General features: G+C 42.4%; 1 protein-coding gene across 2 annotated transcripts in view; it reads right to left on the minus strand.

The window, feature by feature from the left end:
* MBTPS1 (membrane bound transcription factor peptidase, site 1) overlaps window positions 1-11,917 on the minus strand; it is a 34,758-nt gene extending 22,841 nt beyond the window's left edge. Inside the window, exons 1-5 of one of the 2 annotated variants that reach the window (XM_032957679.2) lie at window positions 11,683-11,917; window positions 7,573-8,237; window positions 3,806-4,063; window positions 2,559-2,756; window positions 485-595 (exon numbers count right to left, since the gene is read on the minus strand). In XM_032957679.2, the coding sequence (XP_032813570.1) occupies window positions 485-595; window positions 2,559-2,756; window positions 3,806-4,063; window positions 7,573-7,765 (760 nt within the window). In that variant the 5' untranslated portion in view covers window positions 7,766-8,237; window positions 11,683-11,917. Of the gene's footprint in view, window positions 1-484; window positions 596-2,558; window positions 2,757-3,805; window positions 4,064-7,572; window positions 8,238-8,993; window positions 11,660-11,682 lie in introns of those variants that run through there. The other variant, XM_076068260.1, reaches the window with a different exon arrangement.
* Between the last annotated feature and the right edge of the window lie 8 nt (window positions 11,918-11,925).

Consider the following 11,925-nt stretch of genomic DNA (forward strand, 5'->3'; position numbering starts at 1 on the left):
AGTGAGCTCAAGCAAGATGTTATTTTAGTATCCACTTACTATCCAACACAAATGCAGTCCCCCAAAAATGTTTAAGGGGGTGGAATCTTCAACTATAATTCCCTTGTGATGCCTCCTAATATATCTGTACCTTTATCCATTGCTTAATTAGATAATACAGAAAATTATTTTAATGATTTTCACAAAGTGAGCCATCAAGGTTATAGATGCATGCTGCTTCAGCTAGCCATAATATTAGAAAGCCACTGGAACTATGCACTTTTAAATCTAGATTGAAAACTCATTTCTTTAGAACTGTTTTTTTGCGTTTAGTTTGCTGTCTTCCCCTCCAGACCTCCGATTAGCAGGGTTAGCTATGTATGGTTGCAAAAGAGTTTCCACCTAAATATATACACATAACAGTGGTCATGGACGCAAGCCTGCTTCAAGCTGGCCACGACCGAGGTAGTGACAGAAACGAGGAAGGCGATGTGTTGTCGCGCACCGTCGTCGAGTGTTTTCTCGTTAGTCCAGTTGGTGCGCTCCTTCACATTCTTGAAGTGGGGGTGTCGCTCGCTCAATCCGGTGTCAAACACAGCCACCCGCACACCAGCTCCTGTCACAGACAACATCACCACCGTACAACTGTGGAGACAGCCCAGCCCAGTCGTGGAGATTCTACATTGGCAGATGCATTTAGCCAGGCTCATCCTGGTGAAATACATCTGGCACACAGTTACAAATAATCTATTTTTGGCCCCTACAATGGATATAGAAACACAGTTTTTAAGAATGCCTTTATTAAAATTGTTTACAATTTTGAAATACCATTATCCAGCAAGTAACACGATGTGTGCCGTCTACATTTTGGATAGCTTCAGGAAAATACAGCAGCATATATTTATCGTTTAAGCACCTCCTTCTGCACCATCTTTCACAACCTAAGCATATAAATTATCATGAAAAAAACACCAATTGCAACTTCATGTTTTAAATAACGATCAGAAGATCGACAGCTGCAATTACTCCAATCACTACTCGGTCTGATCCACAAAAATGTTGAGCTGACATTAAAAGGTTAAATTCCTCTCTCGTAGTTTGCGTAATGACACCTTGAGTGGACTCCTACCAATGGAACACTGTCATTGCAATCACGCTTACGCGCAGTAACAGTGCTGAAGATGCATTTTTAGAAACCCCACGGTCAGCAAAAGATGTTTTGCTTAAATACCGAGGCTCAAATGTTCAAAAAGTGATCATTGCGCACGTCTAGTTTTAACAAGTAGTTTGACAAATTCTCGAGAAAAGTGGCAATTTATTTAACTTTATAATTAGATAAACCCGAATTGTAATGCCGATTAAATAATACCTACAAATATATGTTAATAATCATTGCATCTATATTTTCTATGCATTCCTTATATACTGAGTAATTTACGATTTTATGCGAAGTGATTTGACATAATACTTGCCAAATAATTTCCAACCTAAATATTTTTTCCTGTGGAAAACAGCAGAACAATGCTTTGAGGCAAATTACCTATTTTTAAATAGTTAACTTACGTAAAAAGTACTGTTTTTTTTTATTTTCAACCTCTCAAGACAAATATCTGATATTAACTAATCACTCTTATATTTAGCAACCAATGAAATATTAGAATGAGTTATTTGTTCTTATTATTACCGTTTACAAAGCCTCTAGAGGGTTTACAGAGCAGATTGACAGGCAATCATATCATCTCAAGGATGTAGTCACTGGTATTGAGCCAGAGGCCTGACTCAGACCTCATTATGATACGAGACATTTAAAAACTATATTGACATTCAGAAAGAGGCTACACTGATAATGGTTGACATTGACCGATGGCAACGTTTCTATGGCAATGTAATTGGCGAACAAGGCTGAAGATGACTTGACTGATGCCCCTTTTTCCAAAGGCTAAACAAAGTCAAGCCCTTTTGGGGCCCTCATGGTATGCATGGATTTTCACTGACAATTTGCCAAACTGAGTCTAACCAAACCTTAATAAGTTCGTCCTGCAAGATGTGAATGGGATTTGGAGCCAAGCAGGGCCTAGGCGTAGGGCTAATGACACGTTCAATGCATGCGAACTCAGCCACACAGCTCGGCTTTTGCGGTGAAATAACCTGTCGCTACCTGAGCATCAGCGGGCTGGCTCAGCATGGTTCTGGCACAGTTGAGTTGCACAGCTAACTGAATCAACTACAGCTCAAACAGACCCATACGGTTAGTCTCTTTAAACAAAAAAAAGTTGTTTTTATTTTACCAGGTAAGGTCCACTGAGCTATATAGCTCTTTTTCAGAAGCGACCCTGTCACAAATGAAAACTCAACAAAGTGGCTTATCATGTGCAAATGTATAGCAGCAAAATACTCTGAACGCATGTTTCTAAATGTGGAGGGAAAAACCGGGGGAGCTGGAGAAAAATCCACACGACCATGGGGAGAACACGCAAACTCCAAATATACAGGCGTCAGGGTCGGGATCGAACCCTACGACCTCCTGTGGCGAGGAAGTTAAGCATTATGCCACCGCTCCGCCCAAGCCGGCCGCACACCTGTGAAGCCCATGCCCCAGAGCGAGTCGGCCTGCAAGGTCTGCGCAACCTGGCGCGGGATGGCGCGCAGAAGGCGCCGCGACGAGTGGCGTCCTGTCGAACGCCAGAAGTTGGATCCCAGCGAGAGGCTGGTACGGCGCAGGGCGCGCGAAGATTGCCATTTCTGGGGCCACCCCGCAGAGCCGTTGCAAGGTGACTCTGTAAAGCAAGTGGGGGAATCAAGTCAAACGAGTCCGTCTTAACAAAAAAAAATAACAATGTAATATCGGTTGTTATTTTACACTACAGACACTGCGGCAATCATCTATGGAACATGTGCTTCACAGAAGGGTCACCAAAGAGCCTCCATTTGACAGAACCGATTGAAAAGCACTGTGTATGCAAGCATGCCTCCAAGGTGGGTCTGTGTGCAAACAGTGGATTAATGTCTTATAAATGCATGCTTTAGAGGCTTACTGGGAAAGCTTCAGTTTTTAAATATGAAAAACAAAGTGGCAAAGAGCTCTGTACAAACATGTAAAAAAGGAAATCGCTGCTAAGAGATAAATATGTTAAGATGCAACAGCGGGCATTTTAAAATATTCCATGTACACTTGCACTGCCTGGGTATTTGCGTGGGATACACGGCCATGATGGGGGGTGGGTGGGTGGGGGGTGGAGACATGACGTCAGGGCGATGCACGAACCCGGTTAAACGCAGATGACATCACCCGACACCGCACAAGTCAGACAGCTAGCCAGATTTTTTTCTTCTCTAAAAAAGTATGATATGAAATGTATACAATTTTTAGCAAATTGAAATAACGCTTCATTGTAGTTTTGTTCATATTAAATACACATTTCATTGAAAGAAAAATAAAACGCATTACAAATGAGAAAACACTAACATTTGTGTATTTTGCAAATATGACCACAACCAACTCCAGGTTTCATTGTTACAAGCATGTACCTCCCTATGCTTCTTGGCGCACTTTAAAGTTTTTAAAAATTTTTGTCAATATCCATGTTTTTGATCCATGTGACATCCGGCTACGACCAACTCATTAAACTTGAGAAACAGGTTTAATCGGGTTCTCAAGGATACTCAACAGTGTCAGCTCGGCACTGACCTCTGGAGCCATCTGCCTAGTGACTTAATTGGATGCATCTCCGTTTAACAGACAACACAGGGGCAACCTTTGCCTCACATGCAATGGTATGGGATGACACAGCACGATTTTGCCCCGGGCACCAGACGGTAGACTCACCGTCCACGAACTTGAGCGAGCGTACAACACGGCGCTGCGGCGTTACACGGCGCACGCTTGGGTGCCGCTCGAGAGCGGCGATGCCGTGCCGACGCCGCTCGCCGATTGTCACCACCTCGAAGTCACTCGGGAAGTCACTGGCAGCATTGTGCCGCGGCACCACGTGCCACGACGACACGCCGGCGCCCCTTAAGGCGCCCGCCACGAAGGAGTGTCGTGCTCGCGCTGTGAAGTACCCGTTGAACGTCACGATGTATTCTGCAACCGGCACAGCAATCCGTCAAAGGTGTCACAAGGCAGCACGTGGGCTGTGTCCTCCGATTCGTTTATCATCCTTCATGCGCGCACTCTCAATACCTGCTCTGCATTGATGACTGTATGAATGTCTTTCGCACCGTACGTAGCCAACCGTGCTAATCGGAGGTGCCAATTATTATGGTTCTAATAATAAATATGCCCTTTATTTATTCATTCAGGGAAGTCTCACCAAGTTTCTATATTTTTTTAGGAGGGCGATACATTGGGTTGTGTGGCCAATTCCTTTTTAATGAGTGTTTTGTGTATGAAAAGAAACCCGAGTGTCAAAAGAATATCCGAGAGTATCAAAAAAGAGATAGTAATAAAAAGACTGCAATGATGCTTTCATGAACCAACTTGGTGTACTGCCATTTCCTCGGCAATTCACAGCTCAGTGGATTTTGAATTTTCACGAAAATACAGTGTGTGATCCAGACCCTTGAATAGTAATGTCTACTTTGTATATTGTGCATTGCTACTGAGAATGAACTGTGACACTAATTTGTAAAAGTACGGAATAATATGCTGATGATGAAATCATCCTGCAATGTCCTCTGAGGCAAGAGGGGCAAAAGTGCCAACAAATATGTTCTACATCACATCCATCCATAAGTGAAACTTGAGCAAAAAAATGTGCATTATTGTGCTAACTTGAACTCTTCACAAATAGCAAATGGTCATCTCAATGTGGTACAAATTAAGAGGTCGCTTATTTCCTGGCCTGGCTCATGAGTGGAGTATGTAAGCCACGATCACACCCAGTACTTTATTTGGCCACATATTGCTGCCAAGAGCTGGTTTTATGCCAGGCTGTGAACGAGACCAAAACCAGTCAATTGGAAACTGGCTCACAATTTGAAGTTATGATTGCTGATAAGAAAGGTACAAGACAACAGCTATTTTATAACATTACCACCACCCTGCTAAGTTGTTTTTGCAAGAGACAAAAAACAGTGGAGTGTAAAATGTCATAAAAAAGAGCAATGTATCACTGTGCTGGATTTATCTTTTTATGAACAGCCAAACCTTCCAAAGTATTATAAAATTCCAATAACAAGCTATTGACTTATCCAAAAACATATGAAATGCCAAATAAAATAAGCATCAAACTCCAAAATACATTTCCAGAATCTGGAGTATTTGGCTTAATATTACATTCATAGAAATGGTTTTGTTCGTGTGTGTAAACGTCTGATGGAAAACAAATATGTATTGCAATACATCAGCTACAGAGCAGACTATCTGGTAGCTTAATTTCATACAACAAAACAAACCGAAAGCATTCAAGTTTTAAAATAACAGCAAAAAATTAAGTTTAAAAAGACCATACAAAGCACTAAAATGACAAGTGTCCATTCAGAAGGAAACAGAAGTGTTCTTTCAAACCGTCGGTCACAAGCAGCAGCTGCTGCTGCCAGTGAGCCACTTTCTGTGCAGCAGCCATTCGCGGGGCGGCTTTAATTCTAACAAAATCCATGCGAAGTGCATCTGGCGCATCACTGTGCCGCCCGCTTCACGCAAGGGATGGCCTGGAGTCGAGAGGGCCCACCCGGCACCTCATGCTCCACTCTACTTTCAAAATGTCGCAGCCTTAACCTTGGCCTTTAAAGAATCTGTCACTGACAATGAGTGATATGCGCACAGGATGTACAATAAGAGCATATACTGTCATATTGAACTGTAATGAACATTCTTTTACAGTGTGTATACACAGATTATGTAACAGCAGCCACTTGTTAAACCAAGTTTTTGCACAACGCATAAAAAAACATTTTAAATTGGCAGCACAAAGTATTTAATCTGTTTTAACAGTGAGCATGCAAATGACACATAAACATCCCACTTCAAGAGGCTGACAGGATCTGCAAGTCTGTGAGCAGGATTTAGCTCTATCGATCTGAATGATGATCATGGGTTGCGAGCTATGCAGCCACTGGGAATGCACATCATGAGTACTGATCCACATTAAATGCCGTCCCTTCACAGTTGCAAAGTAAAACCAGGCCACAGTGTGCCTCCACATTTAGCTTGCCAGTCGAGGTGGTGGGGGGGGGGACAAGCGACTCATTTTCTTTAAGTAGCAAGTGGTAATCTTATATATGCATTGAGTATTCTTTAAGGTAATTGGTGCAACACACACATGCCATTGTGTACATCAACACTGCCCTGACTACATAACATTGCCATTCAATGAACTGAACTGCTGAGGTCCGATAAACTGAACAGGTGGGAAGGCAACTTAAGCGAAGCAAACTGTGCTTACACACGAACATTACTGTGCACTGGTCTCATTTTGATAGAGTAACCAGACCTATGAAAGCAGGCAACAATTACAGCATTGCTGCTGTAAAAATGAAGCAGACTGTATGCTACAACACTGCAGTTTTGTGATCAGAGTGATAAGCATTACTTCCCTGGATTTGTTGCAGGAACATTAATTTTCCAATTCACCACATGTCTCGGCTTAGCTATTTAATTATCACTATTGTGCTTGGTTCGTCCAGATGGAGTGCCTTAGGTCAACGCACGCAATGGTCGTCTCCAAGGGGTATGATATGCAAAGGTTGAATATGAAAGTCAAATCCGCTAAACTAAGCACATGGCAGTGCTTAAGTTTAGATCGCACGCATAGCAGAGGCAGTATTAATACCTGAGCGTGCACGCATCCGGCTATGCCGGAGTGCTTGAGCATTGACTTAAACATTTCCACCAATGATCCACTTTGCACTGACAGTCCTGCCCAGAGTACACAGTGGTAAGTGCAAGTTGGTAGGTTTGCATTATCCCTAGAAATTATACAAAGAAACAGGAGTTTACTAAAAAAAAAGATGTGTTGGAGTGTGTCATTCAGTTACTGCAAATGCAATAAAATCCAACCTTTGAAAATGTACTTTAAAATACAATCATAAACACATCCTGTGAAACAGATATGTAGGTGTCTTAAGGTTAAAACAGATACCACAAAGAGCAACCATAACCATGTGTGCTAAGCTATATTACTTGTTTATATGTACAGTACATGAGTTGTAAACTCATAGCTCTCACTGTTAAGTGGGACCCACTGGTCAAAACCAATCATGATTTTTTTTTACAAACATGTAGATTGGCAGGTCCACATTTACTATGATTTTAAAAGGATGTGCTCATGAAATATACAAGTACCAATCTAACAGAGCGAGCTATTATTTCAATTTAAGAAGAGCTCACTCATGACATTGAAAGAACTTTGAAAGCACAGAAAAAAAAACCTCCCTAAGTAGCAGACCAAAACATAACGTTAGACTCCCACACTAATGAAATGGGTGGAGAAATGAAGGCGGGATTGTTGTATGCCCACAAAATGGTCAGTCAAATTTTTAAAGTAAAGGGTACACTTTGTGACACCACTGGCAGAATGTCATCGAGCCATTTCCATCGAGGTTTATTTCAGATGCAAAGGCATTTGTGCCGGGGGTCCTGCGAGCACTTACCATTGCTGACCACGCTGGATGAGAAGTCCAGCTTGATGGACGTGTGGTTGCAGTTGAACGGGGGACGAGAGGGCTCGGGCGGCAGGGATGGAACGATGAAAATTCCATCCCCGGCGCCTCGCCCTCCCCCGGGACACAGCAGCAGCACGAGCAGTAGCACCCTCAGGAAGACACCTCCCTCAAGCAGCCTCATGGCTCGACGCCCTCGAGATGCGCTTTCCCCCCCCCCCCCCCTTCAAGTTTGGCTCCTTTTTCGAAGCAAAGAATCACTTTGGCCGCACACAATTCATTTCAGCTGCAAGTATGCCAAGCTTCCCTGGCCAGTGACCAGAAGGAAGCCTGAAAATCAAAGAGGCATGGCTGACCAGTCTTTATACATTTTTCCAGCATAGCCCACCTTCAGTCTTATGCATCGCATGTTGTTCCAGCATTGTTCCGACTGACTTCACCATTGAGGAGTCGATCACCATTGATTTTTTTCTGCTTCTTCCATGGTATCTCTGCCCATTGTATCTCTGCCACTGTTGAATGCTGTTGCAGGCACAAGCTATACTGGGCTAATGTGTATTCGACTCCAAGACTCCTCAGGATTGTTCAGGAGCAATCCAGGAAGAAGCCTGAATAATTCTCCGTCACTCACTTCGGCACGCTGAAGCGATATTTACCTGCAAGAGAGAGAGAGTGGTTGCTGCCTGTTTCATCATCAAGCAAATGTCCACAAGGAGCCTATATTCAAATTGAATACATTCCAGGGAAAAGTTATATGGTGATATTTTTAAACATATTTTCGTGGGGCGTGTGCTCCAAGCCCAATGTCAGAAGCATGTAAGATGAAGATAAAATGCAAATAAAAGTACAGTACAAGACACAAAGATAAAAGGCATACTACAAAGCCCCTAAAGGTCATGTATTTAGGCTTAAGATTGCATTTTTAGAGCTAAAACCACTCAACCATAATTCAGCTGAAAAATATTTAAATATGTTTGGCTAAAACACATTGGGAAATGTATATTTAGCCACTGAAGTCTCAATGTATGACTAATATTTGTACAAGATATTGAGCCGAGCTTGCATTTTAGATAATAAAACCACCTTATATTTTTCGGTAGGAATTATTTACAAGTGTGGGTAAAGTGTCAGTGTGCAGCATTCCACTATCAAGCAGTCCTCCAACATAGTAATCATCATGATAACCGGGCAAGATCTTTCACACAGCTGGTTTAATGGCTTCCCCAAGAAGTCGCCATCTTTCATAGTCCTATTATGCAAACATGCCACATGCAGACGAGTTGGCTTAATAAATCCTTCACCATGGTGGACAGCCTCTCGAGTTTGTACATGCTTTGACTGCCACTACATGTAAAGTCTCAACCACCGGCCATCAGCACTTCTATCCATGTGTCCAGCACACACCCTCTTACTTTTCTTAATAGGATTCCATTATGAAGTCTCTGACATATTCCAGTGTTCTTTTTTCTGTCTCTTGGTGCAATTCCAAACATGTGCCTCTCCTGGATACACTATTTCCAGCTTTTCCAATTTCTTTGTCAAAATCCCTCAGATCCTCTGTTTCCAGTCTTTTAGTCGTCCAAAGGGCCAGGACTAACACTCACGGAGACGCAGCCTTTAGTGTGTATGGTCCTCGCCTGTGGAACAGCCTGCCAGGGGATCTGAGGTTCTTCGCAATCATTAAGCAATTTTAAGTGAAATCGATAAACTTGCTTTTACTTAAGATACTTTGTGTTATTTTTATATGCCTTCGCTAGAAATGTATTGTAATACAATTTTGTTTTGTATGGAAATAGTTTTTATTGTTCTTGCGATTTAGTCTTTTAACAATGTTTAATTTTACCTGTACAGCAATTTCAATTGCATCTTTTGCACGAAATAGTGCTATAGAAATAAAGAATTGATATAGATATAACATATACTGTTGAATATGTTGTGTACACATATACATGTGTTCTACTCATGTGAAACAATGCCCTAAACAAACAAAACTCCCGTTGTAAAGGAATTGTCGTTCTGCATTTACGCACCTCCGATTATCTCGGTTGGCTACGTACGGTGAGAAAGAAGTTCAACACACATACATCATTCATTTGCGTCGAGTTGAAAATTTAAGATGCATCCAACGGACATCCAATTACAGATTTTATTGAGTCTTGAGCAACAGCTTGTACAGTGCTGCAATTGCCGATGCACCGCACCCACCCCCATAACAAATCCTGGCCCCCAGGCTGCATCAACATTGTGTGCAATGTTTACCATCGTGGGAACGGTGCCACAGTGTCCACACTAAAATTAAGCCTCGCTAAAAACATCAGACCTCTCGCGAGTATGGCACACACATGTGCTCATGTCGTAGGACTGCAGAGAAGGCGGATGTTCTTTAAAAAAAAACACAAGAACTTTAGTTTTGGATGAATGAAAAGCCGCACACAGATGGACACAACAAAGTTACAACAGCAAAGTGAAAGAACGCACTGGGTCAAAGCAACAATAGAGGGCCGCTTTGACATTTTGTGCATGTTAAAGGCACGACGCCCCCTACTCCAGCTGCGTAGCAGAGACGCGTCCCAGTGTGGAACAGGAAACAGCACAGACTCAGCAAATGGGAATAATCAATTCCCATTCAAAGAAGGCTCGAGAACCCACGGGGAGCCTACCACCAAGACTACCGTATGTGAGAATCATATTCTCAGTTATATCTCTCGCAAAAGTAACAGTGTCATTGTTATGTTAAAATAAAAACGAGCGCACTTGTTACTTGGCCAGTTCACATTATATGTACAAAGTAGACAGCCATGCAATGTAAAGGAGAAATCATCACACTTGCATTCGACTGCAAGAGGACAATGTCTTTCTTTGCCATTAACGCCCCAACTTTTGGACAAAGTTTTCCACTCTTCACGATGTCTCGTCACCTCCAAGTTGCGTGATCCTCCAATATCATCATCCCACCATCTCCTTTGCTGTCTTCCACTTTCCTTTTTTGCCCCATCGTCTCCATTATTATTTCAAATGTACCCACCGCTTGTGTCGGATGTCCCCGTTAGATGCCCTGGCCAGTTGCATTTCACTTGATTCAGTTTGTAAATTACACGTTATCATAGTTTTCACTTTAGAATATTCATCTATTATTGTGACCCTTGCTCGATCTTTGGTTATAAATTGCACGAAAACCTTAAATGAGGTGAAATTTAAATACCGTGGGGTTTTTTTTAGAAGACCTAGGGTAAAGAATATACTGTTTTGATGTTTTAGGTGACTAGACTTCCTGCATGAGACCTCAGTGCCAGTAAAAACAACTTTTAGTTTTTTTTGTTTCATGAACCTGTTATCATTAACCTGTTAACAGACTAAAGAAGTAGCAACTTTTGTTCATGTTAAAACATTGTAGTATCTCCACCCGAGAAAAATAACCCTTACCCTAAAGTGAAGGCCCATCATTGTCTCAAGTAATGTTTTAGAATTAAGACACATAGCAAAAATGGGTCTGTCACAAACCAACGACTTAAGACTCAAACCACGCGTATCAAGATTGTCTCAAATGGGCACATACCACGTTACCGAATAATACTTTCCCTCAGCAATATAAAAATGAGTGCCGTTGGTGATATAATTTAACGTTTATTATTGTTTTATGTTCAAGAATCAAAACACGTGGGTTACAAACCTGCATGCGTTCATAGGCAGACACACAAAACCCATCCTCGAACTGCGATCACGACCCAACCGCTTTTAATAATTCACGCCAGTGTACCATTGTAACGCCCTCATTCGATACACGTGACACATTAACGTTGAATAGTGAAAGCAAATTACAATTATTGTACAGTAACTTGTAGGTAGGTCAAACGTGGGCTCCATGAGACACACACGTTGAGGAGCTCGTTGCGACAAGCCACTCATATCAAACGCATCTTCAGACACCCTTCAGCAGCAAACCGCTCGTGACATTAAAGCACCAGGTGTTCGTGGTTAACGACACTACAGCAATTTATACATTTGCGATTAAATTGCCTGGCCCTCCTCCAGTTAAAACCCGCGCGGCGAATCATCATCATCATCGTGAGGCCGTGGGCCCGTGCGTGAACTACTACTCACAGAATGACAACTCCTCCAGCAAACTCCACGCCGCGCGCCTCATCAACCCAACGTTGTACTCCTTAATTTTCTGCCAAATGTGTGTTTTTGCTGCGCCTTTTTTGTTTATGTATTTTTTTTTTAAAAAACCTTAAAGCGAAAGCCGCAAACGCCGATGCCTCCGCCGCCTCCGCACAACCAACAACCTCCACTCTAGTTTAGTCGGCGGACACGCTGTATTGTAAATCGTAGTCCGCATAGACG

Source organism: Petromyzon marinus, chromosome 20, assembly GCF_048934315.1.
Source record: "Petromyzon marinus isolate PM22_M1 ecotype Great Lakes invasive population chromosome 20, UKy_Petmar_22M1.pri1.0, whole genome shotgun sequence".
Lineage (NCBI taxonomy): Eukaryota > Metazoa > Chordata > Hyperoartia > Petromyzontiformes > Petromyzontidae > Petromyzon > Petromyzon marinus.